Source organism: Mobula birostris, chromosome 12 (genome assembly GCF_030028105.1).
Source record: "Mobula birostris isolate sMobBir1 chromosome 12, sMobBir1.hap1, whole genome shotgun sequence".
Classification (NCBI taxonomy): domain Eukaryota; kingdom Metazoa; phylum Chordata; class Chondrichthyes; order Myliobatiformes; family Myliobatidae; genus Mobula; species Mobula birostris.
The window spans coordinates 89,158,838-89,186,289 of NC_092381.1; the positions used below are offsets into that span (position 1 = coordinate 89,158,838).

General features: G+C 40.7%; 1 protein-coding gene across 1 annotated transcript in view; it reads right to left on the minus strand.

Moving 5' to 3' along the window:
- LOC140206387 (BMP/retinoic acid-inducible neural-specific protein 3-like) overlaps positions 1–27,452 on the minus strand; it is a 227,177-nt gene that overhangs the window by 119,727 nt on the left and 79,998 nt on the right. Inside the window, exons 2-3 of the mRNA XM_072274752.1 lie at positions 4,736–4,926; positions 1,797–1,975 (exon numbers count right to left, since the gene is read on the minus strand). Coding sequence (XP_072130853.1) covers positions 1,797–1,975; positions 4,736–4,926 — 370 coding nt within the window. The remainder of the gene's footprint in view (positions 1–1,796; positions 1,976–4,735; positions 4,927–27,452) is intronic.

Sequence of the window (27,452 nt, forward strand, 5' to 3'; positions counted from 1 at the left end):
ATACTTTCAAAAGGCTTCCTCAAGAAGGCAGCATCAGCCTTGAAGGAGCTTCATCATCTAATACATGCCATCTTCTCATTACCACCATCAGGGAGGAGGTGCACACTCAGTATTTTAGAAAAAGCTTTTTCCCCTCCACTATCAGATTTTGAACAGTCCACGAACCAATGAACAATACCTTACTATTTTACTCTCTTTTCACACTATTTATTTATTTTTAAACATATTTATTTTAGTAACTTATAGGATTTTTTACATATTACGTTGTACAGCTGCCACAAAACAATGAAATTCACACCATGTGTCAATAATAATAAACTTGATTCTAATTCTGATTCTGATCGAAGCTAATCTAATCATTGCAGGTATTATTAAACAGAAAAAAAAAACACGAGGATTCCAAGGGACCTCAAGGTGGCAGATACTTGTTCCTGTGGGAGCATTGAGAAATAGGTGCAATGTTTGAAAATAAGGGTGGTGAGCTGGGGGGAGGGCTTTGCACAGGGAAACAAAAATCTTCTTTCAGCAGAGAGTCTTTGAACATATTTTCCTCAAAAGCCCAGTGGCAGCAGACATTTTGAATACAGTTCAAGGCCGAAAAACAGAGATATTCTTGAAAACCAATGTAGGGAAAGGTTACCAGAGTTAATTTGCAATGAGATAACTCATTATCCAGTACTGATAAGCTGGTCTGAGGGAACAAATTACCTAAATCTGCTCCTTAGTCACATATTCAGACCTCTTGGCACTAAAATATCCTTAATTAATTCAATGTAAATTTTCTGGGACTAACTCCAAGAAAAGCAAAACCGATACCATTGAATTAAAAAAAATTATGTGGAGAGGTGATGTGACAGCCTGGTGTGAGAAGCAACTTCAGGAGCATTCGAAATGAGCGGTATAGAGGGTAGAAGGAACAAAAGCATTTGACTGTTGACTGTCTTCTTGAGGAGGGCCATGGTGTGAATGGAAGAGTCTGAAGGAGAAGAGCTTCCAGATGCCTTCCACTTGAATTCACCCTCCTATTCCTATTTTGAACCTTCTGCTTGTCGTCTCCTTTACTGGAAACAAATTATGCAAGCATATAAAAGCTTAATCTGTTTTCAAGTGTCCCTTATTACCACACTTCCTGTAGATCTTCCAGTCTCAACCTGTTATGAGTTCTATCCCTCCACATTGACCCAAACTCTCCACTTTCTCTTCTACCTAGTCCAATTTAGGCAGAAGATAGACAAGCACATATCCTTAGGCTCAAGAACAGCTTCTATCCCACTGTTTTAAAGGCATTGAACAGTCTCTTCTATGACAAGATGTAATGAAATGATCTGTATGAAATGCTATGCTAAACAGAGCTTTTCATGGTACTTCAGTGTGCGTGACAATAATAAACAAATTTACCAATTTACTAGTTTACTAATTTCCCTTTTTCCCAGGTCCAAATATGGCTCCTGGCTCTAAAACTTCAACTGATTCTCTTTCCATAGATGATAGAGTGTTTATATTCAGATTTTAAGCATTTGTGATTATTTTATTTTTCAGTGGAGGAGACCATGATTTTTTTTGTGTGGAGTATCTTGTAACTGCCAAGGAGTTGGATAATAATTGGTTCAATGCAGGAGGTGGCAATAATGGCAAACAAGAAGATGTTCTCATCAGTGTGTAGGTCAAAGGTTGACGGTAAGTCACACAGTCAAGGAAAGCCACTCTCAAAGAGGGGCAGCAGTCTGACCTGTAAAGAGAGTGAGAGTGCTAAGGGGAAAATGCTGCACACATGTGATAAAACTAGAAATGCTCACCTTGATTGCTGAAGATGCAATCTGGATTTCATGGAGTTTGCGTAATGTCGTCTCTCGGTCAATGAAATAGGAAGCAGCCAACTGGTGAAGGGTGTCCAAACTGATGGCAGAATTGTTATTGAGTTCAGTGTTCTTATTCAACTTCTGTTTGTCCACAAATATAGTCAGTGATTCTTCCCCTGTGTATTAACAAAATAATTAGCAGTTAGCGAGTACCTTACTAGTGCAACTTGACAAGTGGGTGAGTTACATACACAAGAGTAAAGCACATTGACATTTTATCTCTGGAATCTAAACTAAATTTGCTCCAAAGCAAAAAAGGAAAATAATTCTATCAATAAAAAATTGGGGAGTGTTCTCCTTTTTTATCTCATCCTCCCTATGCCAGTCCTCTATTCATCTTCCACTACTCCTGTTTCTCTTTGCTTCCCTTCCCTCTCTATGCCTCTCCCTCTCCATTTCTCTCTCCAGATTTTCATGAGTACAAATATTCTCTTAAAATGTTCAAATGTCTAATTTCTGTTCAACCTAAAATAAAACCTTCTCTTCCCATGGCTGGTTCTATTGTTTGGAAGTACAAGATCTACATTTGCTTTCTGTTACTTCTGAGATTTAACACCAGAAACCATAGGCTGAGCTTTGGAAAAAAAACAGAAAATGAGAGGAATTAGTTACCAAATTTCAGAAATATTAGCAGAAAATTTTAGTTCTATTCATCCAGCCAAACATCTAATCATTTTTTAAATTTTTCTTTTCCAGTTCTGATAAGCCTGTATAGAACATTCTTAACATCTCCCAATTTGATATCACCATTTCCATTTTTCTCCTCAGTCATAGCACCATCGGGCAGAACCACTCACTCAAGTCTCACAAGAACCATCTGATCTCTCCCTTCACGACAAATGTAGCAACCCCTCAACAATGCTGTAGGGCTGCTGCTTAATTTTTATTGGGCTGACTTGATTTGGGAGGGAATGAAGTTCAGGAGGTGTCAGTGATGGATCAGATTGAGTTTTGAGCACTGTTTCACTTAGTCAGTTTGTTGGCTCAGGAGAAATTACCCCTGACCTTTCCTGCTCATTAAAAAATGCTGCAAAGACAGCATGTAGCTGGAGAATTCAGTCCTTCTCTCCTTGTTTTACCTTCCACTCCTAGAGGACAATGAAATAAAGCCTGAATAAAAGATTCCAATGATTGGCCTGCTTCTTGAGGGCAAATTGCTGACCCATCCAACATTTTGCCCAATGACTATTAACATCAGGAGTGGGTAGTTCTGGTCCTGTTTGAAACTTTTAACATCTTTGCCTCTCACTTAATGAAAATTCACCATTTTTGTAGAATTAAAATTATCCCAAACAAAGTTCAGAAACAAATAGTACAACGGCATAGTCCTCTGACTCAGTTGCAGAATTGCTGTCTGCAATTACAATAGGATGATTATTTGCTAGTTGCCATTATAATAGCATATAGAGGACCTTTACCCTGATGCATTTGATGGAGGTATTCTTTCACAGTTCCAGTGATCTGAGTTAAATCCTGATCTCAGTTGCTATCTGTTAGCTGTTTGCATGTTCTCCCTATGACTTATGGGTTTCTGACAGTTTTCTCCCATATCTCAAGGACGCAAGTGAATTTTCCGCTATAAGTTGACCCTAATATGAAGAAAAAATGGTGTAATTGAAGGAAATAAAATGGGGGTAGTGGAGGGTTATTGTAAATTGGTGCTTGAGGATCAACGCGGATCTGATAGGCCAAAGGGCCTGTTTCAGTGTTGTATAACATCATGATTTCTAAGATGCAAATGCATGTTGATTAAAGCGTCATAGCTATTAAGCAATATAGCATGGAAACAAGCCCTTCAGCCCAATTCATTCATGTTGACATCCCTGCAAAACCTTCCTGTTGATGCACTTTTCCACATGGCTTTTAAATGCTGCTATTGTAATTGCCTCAACAACACCAATTCTTTCATCCTTCATTTTAAACCTATGTCCTCTATTTTTTAATTCCTTTTCTCAGAGAAATCTCCCATGTTCCAACAATAATTCCAAGCCTGCCCAACCTCTGCCGAAATCTCAAGACCTTCAGTCCTTGTTAATCCTCTTTGCATTCTTTCCAGTCTAATGATGTCTTTGATTAAATAATTAAGCTTTTTGAAGTTACTATAATTTCAGTCGATTTGACCACTTTCACAATAAATAAATTGGTGCTAACCAGAGCTTCCAGGAAACAGGACACTTCACTCTAAGTATGGTTACAAAAGTCCTACATAATCTTGGAAGCTAATGCAGCTGTGAGGAAAAGAGTGTTTAAGAGAGCTTACACTTGAGATTATCATTTGACTTTAATTTGAAACTAAAATCTAATGGAAACTGAAAGGCCTCAATAAAATAGGCATAGAGAGGATGTTTCCATTTGTAAGAGTGTCTAGGTACCAAGGGCTGCGCCTCAGAATAAAAGGATATTCCTTTAAAATTGAAATGAGGAGGAATTTGTTCAGCTGGTGAATCAATGGAACTTGTTGCCACCGAAAGCTCTGGAGGCCAAGTCGTTTTGTGTACTTAAGGCTGAGAGTGATGGTAAGGAGTTTAAGAGTTCCCTGAATTGTATGGGTTTTGGGTTACATTTGACATCTATAAAAATCCTTTACAATTCTGATTCCTGTCAAAGGCAGTCAGTGCTGGAGCTCTCAACTAAATCAGCTGAGGACTGAGGTCTTGGTACCAACATCTAGAATACGATCAGATCCTTGCTCCTCACCTGGCCCATATGAGTCAGGGAGTTAAGAGGAAAACAACATTCCAAAAGTATTATGCACAAAATGGAATGCACCCACCCCAAAAAGCATTCACTATAAAGATGACAAGACAACACACTCAGCTGTTCATTCATAACTGCAACATTACGAATGCTCTGAAATCAGAATTGGTGTACTTTACCTCCAAGTGTTCCAGATATTAAGAAATGTGTGCCATACTTCTTGATCAAATTATCGATTATCTGTTGTGGACTTGGTCTCCGTCCTAACAAGCGGATATTTCTGATGAACTCTGGAGCTAGAGGCAAATCTGAGCCCAAAAAGTCTCTTCTTTCCACTGCTAAATTATTTACCTTCCATCGACCAAACTCTCTGCCAACAAAAAAGCACATCATAAAAGTAAATAAAGTAAATCCATGATGGAAAGGACAGATCATCTCCAAATAATGCAATGCTCAACATAAAACTTCCATTCTGGGAAGTTGAATCAGTAGATCTGCACATTGAGAAACACCATAGTTGGGAGATGTACTTTCCTTACACAATATGACCAAGGAGTAGCAATATATTGTATGTTGGGCAGATTAGACATAACTCTGCACATGGGAGCAGGTCAGGGAAAGATTCAGGAGGCTAATTCCAGATTGGCAAAGGTTCCTGTATCCCAAGTGGATGAAAAAGTTACACACATCAAAGTTGCTGGAGAACACAGCAGGCCAGGCAGCAGCTGTAGGAAGAGGTGCAGTCAACGCTTCAGGCCAAAACCCTTCGTCAGGACTCCTTACAATGGCATAAGGATGCCCTAACCCTAACCCTAACCCTAACCCTAACTCCTGACGAAGGGTCTCGGCCTGAAATGTCGACTGCACCTCTTCCTACAGCTGCTGCCTGGCCTGCTGCGTTCACCAGCAACTTTGATGTGTGTTGCCTGAATTTCCAGCATCTGCAGAATTCCTGTTGTTTGGATGAAAAAGTTAGGTGTGTATTGATTGGAATTTTAAAAAATTGAGGGATGTCTTAGTGAAATATATAAGATGGTAAAAGAGGCATAATAGGGTAGAGGTCAGTATATTTCCAAGACAAGAGGAGTTTAAAGTGCATGGAATAGTCATTCAAAACTGATTGTTTGAAAGAATCTCACAGAGGATGATGAGTCTCTCAAATTCCCTGCCTTGCAGGATTGTGGAAGGTGTATCACTGGGGGTATTTAAAAATTTAAACTGGAGGTAGATACATTTTATGAAAGATAGGGAAATTGAGGACTATGTGGAGCTGCCGTAGAGGGGGAGTTGAGACCTAGGGCTGATCAGATTAATAGCAAAGCAGGCTTGAGGAGCATTATGGCATACTCCTGCTCCAATTTTCTTTTGCATCCTTATGCCATTGTAATTTCTCTGAGTAGGTTTTTCCATTATTATAGCATGTTACAGAAAATGCTGAAAATATCCAAAGTCAGATGGAATCTGCAGAGACAGAGTTAGTGGACTGGATCTTGTTGATATCATTGTACATGAAAAAAAGCTTGGGATTGTTGTCCATGGACATCAAAGCCTTGGGAATTTGCTGAACTGGTTTATTGGTTGACAAGTGTTCCGCTCTTGGGCTCTGAGGCATAAATTGAATGAGATTCCACAGCACCAGTATGGTGGGGAATCTGCTGCACGATTTTTGAGTTCTTATCTTTCGATGGAGATGCTACTGTTAGACCGAAGGGTAAGCATAAGGTATATTGCTTTGCTCTTAGGTATTTGTGCATTTCTTTTAATATTTAAATGTAACCGAACATTTTAGTTGTTTTTTATTTTGTAAAGATTTGTTCTCTTTTAATGAATTGTTCACTCAGTTTTAAAAACCTTTTATGTGTCAGCAACATTGGGAAGCTTAATTTGACAGATGGCAAAGCTGGGGACTGTGGCTTTGCTATCTGTCAAGGGCTTTCTCTGCAGTTTTGTAGGCGAGGCTTGTTTTGACCAAATTTTGTGGCCCAGTTAAATTGTGCAAGATTCTGATTGATCACATCCAGCCTTACAGATATGCACAGGACAATGGGGAATCTGGGGAACATTGAATAATTTTACAGGTTGATACTTCTTTGTCAGAACCATAAGAAAGTGAAAACAAATTAATTTTAAGTTGAAACGTTGGCAATAGTGTCTGTCCAAATCATATTGGCAAAGTTAAGGAGAGATCTTAGGATGTGACATCCAGAGACACACTCAGAAATTGCGGAACATGTAGTCAACCCACGCCTTGAGGTTGATGGGAGCCTCAGAGCCCTGCAAGAATGGTGACAATGATGGGTGAATGTGGATCAAGCATAATCCCACTTGCTCAGTGTTCCTCTCTCTGCAGATTCCACCTGTGCTGCTGAATATTTTGTACCTCTACCATTCACAGTATTTTATGTTGTACTGCTATATCTGTTTTCCCTTGAAGACCAACTGAATGGTATGTTCATGGCTTAAAACTTCCAAACCTAGCCCATACTATAAACCAAATATGAATCAAGCTGCAAGGTTCCTCAAGTTGTACTGTTAAAGAATTCACTCATGACCACTTTTTGTAATTTAAGTATTTTTTTCTGGTTTGATGTTACTTTTTCATTTACTTGTTTATTTATAAGAGAATGGGCCTTTCCAGCCCTTTGAGCTGTGTCATCTAGCTACCTCTGATTTAACCCTAGCCTAATCACTGGACAATATACAACAACTAATTAACCTCCCAACAGGCATGTATTTGGACTGTGAGAGGAAACCGGAGCTCCCAGAGGAAACCCACGGGGTCCGAGTGAAAATGGACAAGTCCTTTACAGATAGCAGCAGATTTTAATCATATGATAAAACAGAGCACACAATACGGTTGAGATCAGAATGGTTCTGCAGCTTCAGTGTTAGCAGGTAATTTTTATTTTTTGTGTGGCGTTATGGAATTTATAAATCTACAGTTGTATTAAATCTGCAATCTACAATAAGATTGAAGCTGATAAGGTCTCAAAGAGAAGAGTATGAATCTGCCTACAAATAAGAAAGATGAGAATGGAGTTGCTCGTTGAAGGAGAAGAACGTCACTTTAATCCTGTATAGAGATGGAAACCTATAACAGACAAGAAAATGTTTGTAGAGGAGAATGGAGCTGGCAATGTCAATATAAAAGAAGGATGAGCTTGAAATGGGGTTGACGGCTCTGAAATAGAAAACAAATAACAACTGTAATTAGAAGTGAATTGGGAGGGGTCTGCACTGGAAGTGTGAGAAATAGAAAACAGCATTCCCTGCAGAGTAATGTCAATGCTCATTTTAGCACCACAGGGAAACATAGGTATGATCGATACCAAGGCACTGGTTTTCAATTCAACACGGATTCCAATAGACATGGTCAGATTGCTAGGCAATGGAAAACAGGGAATTCAAAGTAATTATCAAAGATATTTTCATGCAATGTTTAATGGATTTCATCATGTAGAGAAGATGAGAGATAAAATTTGCAATTCATTTCTTAGATTCCTTTCTTAAATTGAAAAGTGGTCCTGTGGAAAAACATTGCAAATGATAATAATTATGGTCTGAATCACTCAGTTCCACCCCCCACCCCTCACCCCAACTGTAACCTGACTAATAAATTACAAGTAGACCGTTTGGGTATTTGATCCTCCACAATATTCCACGTGGCTTTGTATCTTAAGCTTTGTTATGGAAATGCTGGATAGAAATGCATAATCAACAACTTGGAGATCAATTCATATTACATACCAATCATCTAACGGTCCTTAGAGTTACAACCTTCCTATATTGGAGGGAAATTGCTGTATCAAAGGGAAATGCCTCATTTGCCATGGACTTTGTAATTCACACATGGACAAGTATGTCCCCACAAAATCGTTTGGTCCTCCCCAATCAGAAGAGCTGGATGAGTGGCACTTAAGACTGGTGATCTGCAAAAGTACAAGAGGTCCAGGTATGACCTTCAGATGGTAATTTTATTTGGAAAGTGGCAATTCTGAACTAAATTTGAATCATAGAGAAATTGTCAAAGGCTGTGGCAAGGTTGAATTATATCACCTTCTACAAAGCAAAACCACACAACATGGAAATAAGATTATGCTCCCAGATGAGCTCAGTGCCTTTTATGCTCACTATGGCAGCACCTTCATGAACTCCCACAGCCCCTGACAACTCCGTGATTTCAGTCTCTGAGGTCACTGTGAGACAACACACACAAAATGCTGTAGGAACTCAGCAGGCCAGGCAGCATCTATGGAAAAAGGTACAGTCGACGTTTTGGGCCAAAACCCTTCTGCAGGACCGGAGAGAAAAAGCTGAGTACTTTTTTCCAGTGAGTGTGCTGTTTGCATTTCCAGCATCTGCAGATTTTCTTTTGTTTGTCAATATGAGAAAGTAGACAGTGTGGAAGGTTTTCAGAGCCTGCAGAGGGACTTGGACCAGCTGGAAAAATGGGCTGAAAAATGGTAGATGGAGTTTAATACAGACAAGTGTGAGGTATTGCACGTTGGAAGGACAAACCAAGGTAGAACATACAGGGTTAATGGTAAGGCACTGAGGAGTGCAGTGGAACAGAGGGATCTGGGAATACAGATACAAAATTCCCTAAAAGTGGTGTCACAGGTAGATAGGGTCGTAAAGAGAGCTTTTGGTACATTGGCCTTTATTAATCAAAGTATTGAGTATAAAAGCTGGAATGTTATGATGAGGTTGTATAAGGCATTGGTGAGGCCGAATCTGGAGTATTTTGTTCAGTTTTGGTCACCAAATTACAGGAAGGATATAAATAAGGTTGAAAGAGTGCAGAGAAGGTTTACAAGGATGTTGCCGGGACTTGAGAAACTCAGTTATAGAGAAAGGTTGAATAGGTTAGGACTTTATTCCCTGGAGCGTAGAAGAATGAGGGGAGATTTGATAGAGGTATATAAAATTATGATGGCTATAGATAGAGTGAATGCAAGCAGGCTTTTTCCACTTAGGCAAGGGGAGAAAAAAACCAGAGGACATGGGTTAAGGGTGAGGGGGGAACAGTTTAAAGGGAACATTAGGGGGTCTTCTTCACACAGAGAGTGGTGGGAGTATGGAATGAGCTGCCAGACGAATGGTAAATGCGGGTTCTTTTTTAACATTTAAGAATAAATTGGATAGATACATGGATGGGAGGTGTATGGAGGGATATGGTCCGTGTGCAGGTCAGTGGGACGAGGCAGAAAATGGTTCGGCACAGTCAAGAAGGGCCAAAAGGCCTATTTCTGTGCTGTAGTTTTTCTATGGTTTCTATGGTTTCTATGAGATAATCCTGAAGGAGGGTGAACCCACAGAAAGCATTTGGTTCAGATGGTGTACCTGGCTAAGTACTGGAGACTTGTGCTAATCAACTAGCTGGAGTGTTTACTGACATCCTTAACCTCTCGCTTTGGTAGTCTGAGGTACCCATCTACTTCAAACAAGCATTAGTCATACCAGTTCTCAAGAAAGAACATGCAACCTGCAACTGTGACTGTTGTACAATAGCACTTATATCCTTCATGATGAAATGCTTTGAGAGGTTACTCATGAACTGTATCAGTTCCTTCTTGAGGAGTGACCTGAATCTGGTGTAATTTACCTATTGTCACAACAAGTCAAAAGCAGACTCTTCACTCAGTCCTGGAACACAAAGTACAAAGTAAATTTATTATCAAATTACATACTGTATATGTAACCATTTACAACCTGAGATTAGTTTTCTTACAGGCATTTAGGGGAGGAGGAAAAGGTGGCGGCGCTACGCAGCTTGCGCGGCCACTCTGGTGAATGATATCTGTAATCTGTCAAGTAGGGTGCCATGTACAATCCTGATCTGATGGAGACAGACGTGAGAGAAGGGAGGAACATCTGGAGAAACTTCTGAAATGCCTTTCTCGCTGCCGCTGTTACTGTGTGTGATCCAGAATCTCCAGAGGGCAAGGCCTCGCATCCTCGGCTTTGCTTGTTGCTCGGCGGCCGGGATGGGGTCGAAGCGCTCGGCAGAGATGGTTCTCGGTGTTTGGTGCTGAAGGGCTGGTCGGAGGCTCAAAGTTTTCGGATGGACTCAGAGAAGGCTGTGGTCGGGTGCTTCCAATGCATCGACAGTTGTCAGTGCCTGGAGATTTATGGCAGAGAGAGTTTCTCCCTTCTGCTGCCTGTTATCAGGGACTATCAGGAGTCAATTGGAACTTTGAGACTTTTTTTTAATCGTTCCCATGGTCTGCTTTTTATTAAATTATGGTATTGCTTTGCACTGCTGTAACTATATGTTATAATTATCTGGTCTTGTCAGTGTTAGTCTTCGGTTTGTCTAGTTTTTTTTGTGATATCACTCTGGAGGAACATTGTATCATTTCTTAATGCATGCCTTCATTTCTAAATGACAATAAATGAGGACTGAGTGTCCTCATAATCTAATCTAATCTAATCTAAATCCAAGAAACAGGATAGATTAATGAAAGACCGCACCCAACAGGATGAACAAAGAACCAATGTGCAAATGGGAACAAACTGCAAATATGAAAGAGAGAAAAAATAAATAAATACATAATAAATATCGAGAACATGAGATGAAAGGTCCTTAAAAGTGAGTCCATAGGTTGTGGGACCAGTTCATAGATGGAGAAAGTGAAAATGAGTAAACTTCCCCCCTCTGGTTCACGGCCCTGATGATTGAGGTATAATAGCTTTTCCTGAACCTGGCAGTATGAGGCCTGAAGCTTCTCTACCTTCTTCCTGATGTAAGCGATGAGGGGGGAGCATTGCCTGGTGGTAGGGGTCCTTGATGATGGCTGCTACTTTCTTGCAAAAGTGCTCCCTGTAGAATTGCTCAGTGGTGGGGACGGCTTTACCAGTGATGGACTTGACGGTAGCCGTTACCTTTTGCGGGATTTTCCATTTAAAGGCATTGGTCTTTTCACACCAGGCTGTGATGCAACCAGTTAATCACACCACACATCCATAGAAGTTTGTCAAACTCTTAGATATCATGCCAAATCTTCTCAAACCTCTAAGGAAGTAAATGCATTGTTGTGCTTTCTTTGTAGTGGCACTTAATGTGCTTGGGCCCAGGACAAATCCTCTGACATGATAACACCAAGTATTTTAAAGCTGTTTACCCTCTTTCCATCTCTGTTCCCCCATGAGGACTGGCTCATGGAACTCTGGTTTCCTCCTCTTGTAGTCAATAATCAACTGCTTGGTCTTGCTGACATCCCTCTCTAACACTTTTCATGATCAAAGTTGTTTGTTCATTTAGAATTAATTGACAGCAATTTGGTGATGCATTGCTTTTCACCTTTTGCCAATGATTCATTGCTGATGCTTGTGTCCAAGTCTGTCCCATGAACTTGAAGTCAATGGCTCACCATCTATGTGAATTTACAGAACACTCCCTAGTTTAATCCAAGAACATGGGAATGGGATGAGTCAATCCTGTTCAGTCATTCAGCTATATCATGGCTGCCTTGTCAACCCCAACCCCCTTCATAGAAACAGAGAAAAATAGGAGCATGGACAGGCTTCAGTTGTCCTCTGCATTCTATCCTGGCTGACTTCCTATCTCAAAACCATGTTCCCATTCTTCCCCCTTACGTGGATAAGAAAGGTTTAGAGGGATACAGGTGAAACAAAGGGCAAATGGGGCTAGCCTCAATGGGCATCAGTCTGCATGGGTGAGTTGTGCTGAAGGGCTTGCTTCCATGTGGTATTCATCTGTGACTCCATGAACTTTTGATGTTTCTTGTGCCTAAAAGTGAACCTACTTCTTTCTCATATATTCATCAACCTGATCTATGCAACCTCCTCAGGTAAATAATTCCATAAGTTTGCTGCTGTAGTGAAGACATTTTTCTTTATCTCAGTCTGAAATGCCTTACCCATTATCTTGAGAGTATGTCATTGGTTCCCAACGTCCCAGCCAAGGCATGAAAACAATCTTCTATCCTGTCAGAATTTTGTGCATGCATTCTTTAGTAGTTGGAACCCAGGCAAAGAATCCATACTTTCACAAAGCTGGTAAGTAGAGTTCTTGAGTGGATTCAGGCTTTGAAGAGATCCAGATTTTCATCAACTTATGTGAGTCACTCTGATAAGGTTCATCTCGAACCTTTAACTTTATGTCTGAAGTGGCACTGGTGATATACGGTGATGATTTTCGGACAGTTCACAAAACAATACTTCTTCTGGACTACGATAACTACAATCCACAGCCTGTAATTTCTCTTTGGGAGGTGTGCTTTTGATCTGTCTGAATGATCTGGCATTTTTGCAGTATGCTGAGGGATTCGGCAAACTGGACTGTTGTGAATACAGGCACAGCCAGTCTTCAGGACGGATTGAAGCATTGAGGCCCAACAGAAGAAACAAATCAATGTTTAGCCAGTTTAAGCAGTAAGCCTGATTAAAAACTTATGGTGTTGAGGCCAAGGGCAAAGGTCGAAATGGTGTTCAGCTCACTTCTCTGTGTCAGCCAAGATTCCTCATCTGAGTCTGTTCCATCTGCCTGGGTTTGACCCATATCCTTCTCTTCTCGCGACTACTACTGGATGGGTGTTGCAGGAGTCTTGGGTCCATGACACCAGGATCAGAAGTAATTGTTGCCCTGCAGCCATAGGGCTCTTGGTCTGGTTTCACTCGCCTCGGCGTTGAATGGACTTCGCAGCTGTGGCCTGTAGCCTTCAGGCATGCTCAACTGGCTCCGTGGATTCTGCGGTTCGTGTTGTATGTGTTATTTGTTTACTTTTTATTCTTGTTTGCACGACTTGTTCTTTTTCACACATTGGATATTTGTCAGTCTTTGTTACATGGGTTTACTTGTGGATTCTCTTGTGTTTGTTTTGTGGCTGCCTGCAAGAAGATGAATCTCAAGGTTGTATGTGATATACATACTTTGATAATAAATTTACTTAAATCTTTAAACTTATATATTTGAATCCAGCAAGAAACAGTTACCCTTAGTCCCCACCACTGCCTTTTTGTCATATTGTTTCTACTTTGAGGATTGATCACAAGTATTGTGTCAAATAGATTTGTGGTAGAGGTTGGTTGAGTCATGCAGTGTTCTACAGAAAGAGGTCTGGCTTGAGTGACATGGAGGTTTCCATATTAAGACAGAGAAAAGCAGATTAAATTAGGAGCATAGTTTCACCCATAATAGGATTGACAATGTTTTCTCAATTGAAAGGAAATGCATTATTAAGTAACTATTTACTTAAATATTCTTCCCTACATTTCTGTGTAAAATGCAGTGCTATGTAAAAATGCCTTAGCAAAAGGTTTAGTCTGTCTGGCAACATTCACAGTTCTTAACAGCCTTTGATTGCATGGTGCAAAATTACTTCTAAGTACAGTAAAGACTTGGTTACAGTGAGATAATTGTTAGGTACAGACTTAGAAATGATCTTTTGCAAGCAAAGCGTACCTCAGAGGTGTACCTCACCACATCACAAGAGAAAAGTACCACTAACTGGTGTGGCTGATCAAAACCATTGAGAAATTATGCACTTCATTGCAATTAAAACATTTTAACTTCTCTCTAATTAAACCAAAATCTCAGCTTCATAACCACTTGAAAACTGGGTAGAGGCAAACAACAAGAGATTATAACTTGAGCAGATTACGTAGCAGACATCCTGTCTCAAAAACAATCCTTGTCCAACTTAAATAAATCCATAAAGTCCAAACACACTGTGTAAACCATGGTAACAGTGGCACAACCATTACAGCCACTGGCTCACAGCTCCAGGTATTTGGGGTTTATCCTCACCTTAAGTCCTGTCTGTACAGAATTTCCCTATAACCATGTGGACTTCGTCTGGGTGCTCTAATGTTCACCACCACCCAAAGATGGGTAAATTGATAGGTTAATTAGCTTCTGCAAATTGTTCATCGTGTATGGGTAATTAGGAGAATTTGGGATTTATTGGAATGTAGGGAGATTGAAAATTAAATTAATGTTGGTAGTTGATAGTAACCATAGACTTAATGAGCTAGAAGTCCTGTTTCCATGATGGAGCTCTCCACTGTAGGAGACATCTTCACATTTGAGCCATGTCTAAGACTGGTTAGTATGCAATTTGTGGTTCTTACGAACCGATCACTAGCTTTCTTACTGACAAAAGTATTTCAGCCTATTCCTCTCCACATTTCATTCTTCAATACTTTTGATTTTGAGCATTTCCACTCAAACCATTCGAATGCTGTTTCTTCCACTCATCACATGAAAACGTCCTCAAAAATAATGGGGGCTTTGAGGAATAAACACAAGAAGAGAAACTTTCCGAGGTACAGGATCTCCAATGGACGGTTTCCACTTCCCATTACTGATTTTGACCGGACTGTGAGTGGTTGAAGATAATAGTGCACTTCTTATGGCACTAACTGAATGGAAGAAGACACAGTATTTTACATAATAAGTGTGCCAGAGTAATAAAAAGCATCCCCAAAGGTCTCAGTATGAACAGATGGATTTTTACTGCAGCTTGTAGACAAAGGAAAATGCATGCAACAATCATCACACAAGTTCACAGAAATAATGAGATGCTAAGCATGGACTCAACACCAACCCACTGTGCATTCTACTGCACTTAGCCCGGTGATGCAAAGCTTGCGATTGCTTTCCTTCTACAGTCAAGCGGAGCAGGGAGTACTGAGTGCTGTGCAAAAGGATTGTTATATTACATTAATAAAATATTAAATTGGCAACATGCTGCAAAAGGCTGTATGGTCACGATTGAAACCTCTTTTGAAATGGCCCATGAATAAATCCATTAAATGAGTTCATGCCCTTAACCCAATAAATTATTATAGAGCAAGATAAGCTTACAGATAACAAGCAGCCTCTGAATAGCTGAGCTTTAGCAGGCAGATATGAAAGTTATTGTAATTATGGGTTTGGGAGGCATGCTTAATGGTTCTGTACAACTTGAGAATTTGTTTTATGTTTGAGTAATCCACCTTTGGGAGAAAGGGGAGAATGGATGTTGCAGAAACGCAAGAGAGTGCAGATACTGGAGTGAACTGTTGAAGGAGTCAGGCAGCACCTGTGGAAGCAAAGATGGGGTCTACATTTCAGGTCAGGACTCCGTTTTGGGACTGAGAACATAAAGAGGAGATGACCATGACAAAGAGGAGAAACCAGAGCTGGCAATCAATTGACAGAGCCAGGTGAAAAGGGGCTAATGGCAGATGGAACCTAGTGAGAGAGGAGAATGAAAGGGCTGGGAGGAAGGAAGTGAAATGATGAAGATGCCCAAGTGGACCTGGGTGGATCTGAAGGAAAGAGAAAGGAAATATTGAGCATTGCTATGTGTCTAATGGCTGGTCCAGATTGTCCTTGGAAATATAGAGAAAGGTAACTTAATTTTTGAAACGTTTGTTACACTGAAGAGTCCTTATTTAAGGAATACTCCTAAAGTAGAGTTTCCTAGATTTCAATATCATCATTTAATAATATCCCACAAATAATTCAGAACTTGAACAAAAACATTTCTGAGTAAAGTAGGATGTAGGGAGATTTAAACAAACTTATTAGAAGTACAAATGAATACTCCATTCAGTGGACAAATGCAGAATTGAAAGAATTGCCATATTTTGCCCCTGACAATTAGCAAAGATTAACCTAAAGAGAAGTTTCGACCAATTCCAGGAGGTACATTATCATCTTTTTCTACTCTATGATGTCTGCTCAGAAATTAATCACTTTCCACTTTCAACTCACACTGACTTTTTCCACTATCATTAGTCAACTTGAAAATATTCCCTGTCAGATATAACTATATAACAGTATCTCTGATTCATACAAAAAGAAGTGCAAAAGATTCACAGCAGTGAGTTCCATTTGTCATTCAATTATTGCTAGACATTTGTTCAGTTATTATATTCCTGCCATCTTTCTTGAGATCCTAGTGTTCAGTCATCTAGGCACTTTTCTCCAAATTTAATACCCTACTTTCCTTCTTTACTTTCTCCAGATAGTCCCATTTCACTCTCTTAACACATTAAAATAGTCATTCACACTCAAGGGGATTCACCATGGTAATTGAAATAGGTGCTTCAACTAACCTAGCCCTTGTGACATTTTGGAGTTTGGGGGAAAGCCTGAAATTCTCTCCTTAAGACACATTTTACTTTTGCATATTTATCATCTGCATTTGAGATGCCTGCCTCATGTTTTCCATTTTGATTGTTTTATTTGTGTAAAGTACTTCTTACATTGGCTATCTCAGTCTATTGTCAATTGTCTCATCTTTTCAGTTACTGTGTTCTTCCCTTCAAAATAAGTAGACCTTCTCCAATTCAATTTTATTTTCTGAAGTTCATGAATATGCTATCTCTTTCTCATTCCCTACCTATTGTGTCCTTGTTTGAATCCTACTCTTCATGACACATCAGTGTCGATATTGAGAGCGCTAATATTACCCAGTGCTACATTCTCACTCTCTTGGATGCATTTTGGAAGCACAGCATGATGTTGAGATACATCCGAGGACACATCATTAACGATGTAACCTGGAGGTCTTTGAGTGTTTAGGGTCTTTCAACATCAAACACCCTCACCCAGGTGACCCAGCCAGGGTTGATCAGGCCCTAGCTTGTGTCCCAGCAGCACTGGACCAGGGATCACACCTCTTGATCCATAGCCAACTGAAGGCTTGTTCTGCAGCCTCTGTGATGTTCCTAATGGCTCCTTCTTTGCGGCCCCCATTTAATTCTTGAAACTGCCTGTAAGGAGTTTGTACGTTCTCCCCATCATTGCATGATTTTACTCTGGATGCTCTGGTTTCCTCCCACGGACTTACCGGTTGGTAGGTTAATTGTTCATTGTAAATTCTTCCGTGAGTAGGTTAATTGTTCATTGTAAGTTCTCCCGTGAGTAGGCTAGGGTTAATTTGGGGGGTTTGCTGGATGGTGTGACTTGAAGATCCGAAAAGGTCTGTTCTTTGCTGGATCTCAATAAATTAATAAATTATTCAATCAATAAATAAATAAATAAACGTGTTGTTATAAAAAAAATTGTATTCCTAAATTCTAGTGAGCTGATAAAGAGCAGCGCAGCAGATGTTCCACTTGTTCTTCTTCATCTCAGTGAAGAGCAGATCCTGCATCACATTCCAGGCATCCTGCAATTTAGTTCCACAAGAGACTATAGATGCTGGAATGTGAAGCAACAGAGCTAGAGAAACTCATCAGATCAAGCAGCATCTGTGGGAGGAAAAAAATGCTGACGTTTTGAGTTGAAACCTTGCATGGGTAGACTCCAACCTGATGGCATGAACATTGACTTCTCAAACTTCCGCTAATGCCCCACCTCCCCCTCGTACCCCTCGTACCCCATCCGTTATTTATTTATATATACACATTCTTTTTCTCTCTCTCCTTTTTCTCCCTCTGTCCCTCTCACTATACCCCTTGCCCATCCTCTGGGTTTCCCCCCTCCCCCTTTTCTTTCTCCCTGGGCCTCCTGTCCCATGATCTTCTCATATCCCTTTTGCCAATCACCTGTCCAGCTCTTAGCTCCATCCCTCCCCCTCCTGTCTTCTCCTATCATTTTGGATCTGCCCCTCCCCCTCCCACTTTCTTACTAGCTCTTCTTTCAGTTAGTCCTGACGAAGGGCCTCGGCCTGAAACGTCGACTGTACCTCTTCCTAGAGATGCTGCCTGGCCTGCTGCATTCACCTGCAACTTTGATGTGTGTTATCAGGACTGATGGATGACCAGACAGAGGTATATACAATTATGAGAAGCTAAGATAACTTAATAGTCAGAATCTTTTTTTTCTCCTTGGTAAGGACACAACACGTCAGGTCACTCCTCAGTCCTGATCTGGGGTTTTGACTCAAAATGTTGGAACAGCCCAGTCCATCACAAGCAAAGCCCTCCCTACAATTGAGGACATTTATACGGTGTGCTGTCACAAGAAAGGATCAGGTGCCTGAACCAGTGTAGATAACTTAACTCACCTCACCTCAACTCTGAACTAATTCCACAATTATGAGACCTATGGACTCACTTTCAAAGGCTGTACAACTCAAGTTCGTGGCATGATTTATTTATTAATTTATTTATTTATTTTTAATTTGCAGTTTAGCTTCTTTTGCAGTTTGTCAGTCTTGTATGTAGTTTTTCATCCATTCTATTGTATTCCTCTATTCTACAAGAAAATAAATCTCTCAGTAGTATATGCTGTATATGATATACCTTGATCATAAACTTACTTTGAACTTTGCACCTATCCTTGAAGATCTTGAAGAGAAGATGAAGATACTGAAGAGCTGTAAGGCATGCCATGCATCTTCATTATGATAATTGAGATAAATCTTACAATAAAATATAATGACTAATTATTGCTATCAATACAAAGCCCTCTTTCTGTAGCAGGAGTTCCCAACCTTTTTTATGCCATGGACCTCCACCATTAACCGAGACTTCCGTGGACCCCAGTTTGGGAAGCCCTGCTTCTCATTTTTATAGGATGACGTCAAGCCCATATTGCTTGCTATCCCTTAACACTCTGTTAAGGGACTTGCAACTCAGCATGATATAAGAAGTAGATTACTATGAAAATGTGAACTCAATATATTTGATCAATGATAGTACTATATCTGTATCATTGATCCTGAAAGAGCAGTACAGATTGAGTACCCCTTATCCAAAATGCTTGGGGCTGAAGTGTTTTGGATTTCAGAATATGCAATGAGATAGATTGGAATTACCATCATTTCCGACTCTGAATTTAAGTGCTACCGGTAAGCAGTCTTTGTCTTATCGGTAAAAATTATTACATAACATCAACATAATGAAAATATAATGTGCACAGGATAACAAAAGCAGCACAGCAGTATCAAGAGAACACCTGAATCATTACTGAACAACAACAAATAAAGGCAGGCTTTCAGTCTCCATTACAATGCCCTGTTTAAATTAAAAGGTTACAGTACACTGTATTTGTATTTTAATTTCTTGGGGGGTTGATATAAGGTTTAAAAACAATCCACATTGTAGATTTGATCTGGTGTTAGATTTTCATCAGCAATGATTTTCATACGTCAGGTAACTTCCCAGAATTGTCTGTGATGCAGAGATCTGTGTGTCACCTGGGAGGTTTTCCAGTGCCTTGTGGGATTTTCCATTGGTGACACCATGTCAGCACTCAAATTTAGGAGGACTTCGGATTTTAGAATTTTGGATAAGGAGTATTCAACCTGTATTTGCAAAGGACATGATGCAACACATAAACCTACAAATAGATTAAAATCTCCTAATTAACTTACGTGGCAAAACACGTGGGCCAAAGTAAGCTAAGAAGAATCGTCTCTCTACATCTGAATGATGTTATGATTAAGCACAAACTGGCTCAAAGGTGAAAGAATGTTAATGGTCTGAAATTTCCTGGGAGCAGTGTATTACCAATACTCACTGACTCAGTAAACCTTCCTCTACCTCCAACAGGTTGTACAACAGAAACTTTCTTGATGAACTTCGGTCAACAAGGCTACTCAGAACGATGGGCTACCAACTATTACTCCCATACAAAGGAAATGGAAGCCAACTATTTCCAAAATATCAGTCAATGCTGCTGGAAACTTGTGAATGCTATCAACATTTGCAAACATTCAAAAACTATTACATTGTAAGCATACAATTAAAATCAGATTAAAAGAATATAAATACAACTGGAAGCACTTGATAAAATATGCTTAGATTAAGCAAGTCACACAATTTAAATCTCCTGAAACTTGCTTCTCACACTAGCAACCAGTTCTCCCTTTTGAAGATAATGGCATTGCTGAACCCGCATCAGGTCGATCCCAGTTTCGGTGCAGGATGGTTGTGTCACATTGGTGGAATCCATGGGGAGCCTAATATTGGAGTGAAGTGAACTCAGCAGTGACAATCAATTGTGTTTATTGGTCATTGAAAGATGTGCCCTTCGACTTCCAGTGATAATAACTGTTGCAGGATTTTAAAGTACTTTGGTTTTCAAAAAGATATGTAGTTTATCAGGATTAGGTACAGCTGGCAGAATTAGTACTCATCCTCAGTCTATTGCGAAGGTGGTGATTAGCCACTTATAACTAACTGAATGGTTTGCTTAGCCAGTACGATCTGTGGAAATAAGGACAAAATCAACGTTAGGTAGATGACACATTCTGATAAAGAGTTATCAAACTGAAACATGAGCTCTGTTGATTTATCCATACATGATTCAGGAACAGCTTCTTCCCACTGCCATCTGTTTTCCGAACCCATGGACACTGTCTCACTACTTTCTAATTTCTATTTTTGCACTACTTACTTAAGGTAACTATATAATATATATTTAGTGTAATTCTGTTGTTTTCTATTATTATGTATTGCATTGTACTGCTGATGCAAAATCAACAAATTTCACAGCATATGCTGAAGATATTAAACCTGCTTCCATAATTTTGCTTTTATTTCAGGTTTTCAGCATTTATAATTCTTCGATTTTCATTGAGGCAATCACCAATCACATGGGCTGGGATTGGAGTATTTCCACTCCTCAAGAATGCTAGTGAACCGTGTGTGTGTGTGTGTGTGTGTATATACACACACACATATGTATATGACAATACAATGTTTTTTGTGGTAATCGGTACAAAGAATAATTGTTATTTACCTTAATTACTATTTATTGAGTGAATTTTACTTCCACAGATGTCACAGCGAGAATTGAACTTTGATCTCTCTACAATGCTAGATTAGATGTACAATACTAGTTCAGTTCTGGTCATTACTTGTCCAGTAGTAATCTACATGATGCATTTATTCCCATCCAGAGATGTTGTAGTGGAGTTGACTTTGACATGTCTTAAAATAACTTTGGTAATGTTATACTACAGTATTACAGTCATTCATTTATACTTAAGAGGAGCATTTGTTATTTGTAGACCATGCTAAAGAGAAGAGAGATAAAATATGTACCAGGGGTTTGCAAGCAAAAAATTCTTCCAGAAAAGGGATTTTCCGAATATGATAACATTTCACTAAAAAGGCTTCAAGTAGATTTGGACAAATGGAGTGAGTGGGCAAGAATACAACAGCAGCAATATAATGTGGTGAAATATTGCTATTTGCTTTGATGCATGGAATAGAAACACAAGACTATTTGTTAAAATTGTCAGAGATTGAATGATGTTCATGATCTTTGAAGGAACCTAAGTGTCCTTCTACACGGTCACTGAATGCTAACATGCGTAAAGCAGATCAGAAGGCAATATATAGACAGCACTTCATGCACAATTCTGTCCACATTAAACTATAGTTCCCATAGGGAATTCATCATTCTCATTTTTGAGGTGGTAAGTTTGCAGTATGAGGTGAGGTTGACTAGACCAGGCCTATCTAAGACCATATGATATAGGAGTGGAATGATCTATTTAGCCCATTGAATCTTTCCACCATTCAGTCATGGCTGATTCTTATTTTCCAACCCACATTCTCCTGCCTTTTCATCATAACCTTTAAACCCTTTACAAATCAAGAACCTAGCACTTTACTGATATGAGTCTTCACCTATCACCTTCCAGCTAACCTTCTTCCCCTCCTACCTATTTATTCTGGTGCCTTTCCCTTCCTTTCCAATCCTGATGAAGGGTCTCGGCCTGAAACATTCACTGTTTGTTCATTTCCATTGATGGTGCCTGACCTGCTGAGTTCCTCCAGCATTTAGCATGTGTTGCTTTGGATGTCCAGCATCTGCAGAATACCTTTTGTTTCAGAATTTATCAATCTCTGTATAACAAGTTACCTTGCTTCTACAGCCCTCTGGCAATAAATTCCATAAGGCCATAAGACCATAAGACAAAGGAGCAGAAGTCGGCCATTCGGCCCATTGAGTCTGCTCCGCCATTTTATCATGAACTGATCCATTCTCCCATTTAGTACCAGTACCCCGCCTTCTCAACATAACCTTTGATGCCCTGGCTACTCAGATACCTATCAATCTCTGCCTTAAATACACCCAATGACTTGGCCTCCACTGCTGCCCGTGGCAAGAAATTCCATAGATTCACCACGCTCTGGCTAAAAAAATTTCTTCGCATCTCAGTGGGCGCCCTTCAATCCTTTCGTACTAGACTCCCCCATCATGGGAAACAACTTTGTCACATCCCCTCTGTCCATGCCTTTCAACATTCGAAATGTTTCTATGAGGTCCCCTTCATTCTTCTAAACTCCAAGGAATACAGTCCAAGAGCGGACAAACGTTCCTCATATGTTAACCCTCTCATTCGCGGAATCGTTCCAGTGAATCTTCTCTGTACCCTCTCCAATGTCAGCACATCCTTTCTTAAATAAGGAGACCAAAACTGCCCACAGTACTCCAAGTGAGGTCTCACCAGCGCCTTATAGAGCCTCAACATCACATCCCTGCTCCTGTACTCTATTCCTCTAGAAATGAATGCCAACGTTACATGCGCCTTCTTCACCACTGACTCAACCTGGAGGTTAACCTTAAGGGTATCCTGCATGAGGACTCCCAAGTCCCTTTGCATCCCAGAACTTTAAGTTCTCTCCCCATTTAAATAATGCCGGTTTATTTCTTCTGCCAAAGTGCATAACCATATACTTTCCAACATTGTATTTCATTTGCCATTTCTTTGCCCATTCTTCCAATCTATCCAAGTCTCTCTGCAGACGCTCAGTTTCCTCAGCACTACCGACCCCTCCGCCTGTCTTGGTATCATCAGCAAACGTAGGTACGAAGCCATCTATTCCATAATCCAAATCGTTGATGGACAACGTAAAAAGAAGGGGCCCCAACATGGACCCCTGCGGAACACCAACCAGAATAGGATCCCTTTATTCCCACTCTCTGTTTCCTGCCAATCAGCCAACGCCCTATCCACGTATGTAACTTTCCCATAATTCCATGGGCTCTTATCTTGTTAAGTAGACTCATGTGTGGCACCTTTGCAAAAGCCTTCTGAAAATCCAAATTTAAAACATCCACTGCATCTCCCTTGTCTAGCCTATTTGTAATTTCCTCAAAAAATTGTGATAGGTTTGTCAGGCAGGATTTTCCTTTAAGGAATCCATGCTGAGTTCTGCCTATCTTGTCATATGCCTCCAGGTACTCCGTAACGTCATCCTTGACAAACGACTCCAACAACTTCCCAAACACCGATGTCAAGCTAACAGGTCTATAATTTCTATTTTGCTTCCTTGCCCCTTTCTTAAATAGCAGAGTGACATTTGCAATCTTCCAGTCCTCCGGAACCATGCCAGAATCTATTGACTTTTGAAAGATCATCGTTAATGCCTCCGCATTCTCCCAGCTACTTCCTTCAGAACACGAGGGTGCATTCCATCTGGTCCGGGAGATTTATCTACTCTTAGACTATTCAACTTCCTGAGTACTTTCTCTGTCGTAATTGTGACTACGCACACTTCTCTTCCCTGCCACCCTTGAGTGTCCGGTACACTGCTGATGTCTTCCTCAGTGAAGGCTGATGCAAAATACTCGTTCATTTCCTCTGCCATCTCCTTATCTCCCATTACAATTTCTCCAGTATCATTTTCTATTGGTCCTATATCTCTACTCTCACCTGTCTCTTACTCTTTATATACTTGAAAAAGCTTTTAGTACCCTCTTTGATATTATTTGCTAGCTTCCTTTCATAGTTCATCTTTTCCCTCTTAATGACCTTCTTAGTTTCCTTTTGTAAGCTTTTAAAAACTTCCCAATCCTCTGTCTTCCCACTAATTTTTGCTTCCTTGTATGTCCTCTCCTTTGCTTTAACTTTGGCTTTGACTTCTCTTGTCAGCCACGGTTGCATCCTTTTTCCCTTCGAAAATTTCTTCTTTTTTGGAATATACCTGTCTTGCACCTTCCTCACTTCTCGCATAAACTCCAGCCACTGCTGCTCTGCCGTCCTTCCTGCCAGTGTCTCTTTCCAGTCAACTTTGGCCAGCTTCTCTGTCATGCCACTGTTATTTCCTTTACTCCACTGAAATACCGACACGTCGGATTTCAGCTTCTCTTTTTCAAATTTCACAGTGAACTCAATCATGTTATGATCACTGCCTCCTAAGGGTTCCTTCACCTCAATCTCTCTAATCACCTCTGGTCCATTACACAATATCCAATCCAGTATAGCCGATCCCCTAGTGGGCTCAACAACAAGCTGTTCTAAAAAGCCATCTCGCAGACATTCTACAAATTCTCCAGTGCCAGTGCCAGTGCCAGTGTCAGATCCAGTGCCGACCTGATTTCCCCAATCCACTCACATGCTAGAATCCCCCACAATTATCATAATACTGCCCTTCTGACAAGCCTTTTCTATTTCCTGTTGTAATTTGTAGTCCACATCACTGCAGCAGTTTGGAGGCCTGTATATAACTGCCATCAGGGTCCTTTTACCCCTGCGATTTCTTAGCTCAACCCATAAAGATTCTGCACCTTCCGATCCTATGTCACGTCTTTCTAATGACTTGATATCATTTCTTACCAATAAAGCCACGCCACCGCCTCTGCCTACCTTCCCATCCTTCCGATACACCGTGTATCCTTGGACGTTCAGCTCCCAGAGACATGCATCCTTTAGCCACGTCTCAGTGATAGCCACAATATCATACCTGCCAATCTGTAGCTGAACGACAAGATCATCCACCGTATTCCTTATGCTGGGTGCATTTAAGTATAACACCTTAAGACCAGTATTGGGTACTTTTTGCTTTGATTTCACTGCAATTTTATTGCACTGCAACTCATCCCAATGGCTACAAACTTGCCCATCACCAGCCTGTCTTTCCTGACATCTTTACTGCTCACTACCTTAGATTTATTTCTGTTTTCCCCTTCCTCTGCTCTATCATTCTGGTTCTTATCCCCCTGCCAAATTAGTTTAAACCCTCCCTAACAGCTTTATTAAACCTTCCCGCTAGGATATTGGTTCCCTTCGGGTTCAGGTGTAACCTGTCCATTTGAACAGGTCCTACTTCTCCCAGAAGAGATCCCAATAATCCAAGAATCTGAAGCCCTGCCCCCTGCACCAGTTTCTGAGCCACGCATTCATCTGCCTGATCCTACTATTCTTGCCCTCGCTAGCACGTGGCACAGGTAGCAATCTCGAGATTACTACCCTGGAGGTCCTACTTTTCAGCTTCCTTCCTAACTCCCAGAAATCTCTCTTCAGGACCTCCTCCCTTCTCCTATTTATGTCATTGGTACCAACATGCACCAAGACAACTGGCTGCTCGCCCTCTCCCTTCAGAAGATTCTGGACCCAATCCGAGACATCCCGTACCCTGGCACCTGGGAGGCAAAACACCATGCGGGTATCTCTATCAGGCTCACAGAATCTCCTATCTGTTCCTCTGACTATCGAATCCCCCATGACGACCACATTTCTCTTCTCTCTCCTTCTCTCCTGCACAACAACGCCAGGCTCAGTGCCAGAGACCCAGTCACCGTGGGTGTCCCTTGTCAGGTCACCATCCTCTGCTGAAAAAATTCCACTTCTCATCCTTTTATGATAGTGCTGTGACCTCATATCATAGACTCTCTTACAAATGAAAACATCCGTTCCATGCCACTCTGTACAGGCCTTTCAGTATCTGCTAAGTTTCATTGAGATACTTACACATATTTCTGAACTCCATTGAGTACAGATTCATTCAAGATTCAAAGATTCAAAAAACATTATTGACATTCTAACCGTACATTTAGCTCTGCAGGGCAGAATGAGACAACGCTTCCCAGGAGCAGTGCAATCATAACATAACAAACGCAACACTAAATAATAAACATAACAATAAATAGTAAAACACAACAGCCACGTGTCAGTTAAAATCAAGCTATAAGTGTCCAGTGCAAGTTAAAATTGTCCAAAGCAGAGTCAGGTGGAGCAGCTATTTAGCGGTCTGACTGCCTGTGGGAGGAAGCTGTTTAGTAGCCTTGTGGTTTTAATTTTGATGCTCCTGTAATGTTTGCCTGATGGCAGAAGAACAAACAGTTCATGGAGAGGGTGTGAGGGGTCTTTAATGATGTACCGTGTCTTCTGGAGGCATCCACTCTGAAGGAGGTCTTGGACAGAAGGTAGGGAGACCCCAATAACCTTCTCTGCTCCCCTAACCACGCTCTGCAAGGCTTTTTTGTCAGCAGCACTGCAGCTTGAGTACCAGGTTGTGATGCAAAAGGTTAGCACACTCTCAACCACGCCTCTGTAGAATGTAGTTAAGATGTTACTGGGGAGTGATGCTTGTTTAAGCTTCCTCAGAAAGTGCAATCTCTGCTGGGCCCATTTCACAATCCCAGTTGTGTTCCTGGACCAGGTGAGATTGTCTCAGATCTGCACCCCAAGGAACTTGATGTTTTCCACTCTCTCCACTGATGCTGAGGGGTGTGTGCTCAGGCTGAGACTGTCTGAAATCAACGATCATCTCCTTGGTTTTGGTGACATTAAGCATCAAGTTGTTATCACTGCACCAGCTCTCTAGGTGTTTGACCTCCTCCCTGTACATTGTTTCATCATTTTTGTTGATGAGTCCCACCACTGTGGTATCATCAGCAAATTTAATGATCAGGTTCTCCTTGAATCTGGCTGCACAGTCATGTGTTAGCAGTGTAAACAGCAATGGGCTAAGCACACAGCCTTGTGGGGATCCAGTACTCAGTGTGATGGAATCAGAGATGTTCCCGCCAACACAGACTGACTGTGGTCTCTCTGTCAAGAAATCCAGAATCCAGCGACACATGGCAGTGCTAAGGCCAAGCAGCAACAGTTTCTCCACTAGTCTCTGCAGGATGGTGGTATTGAACTCTGAACTGAAATCAATGTACAGAATTCTGGCATAAGTGTCTTTGTTGTCCAAGTGAGAGAGAACTGTGTGCAGTGTGGTGGATATTGCATCCTCTGTAGAGCG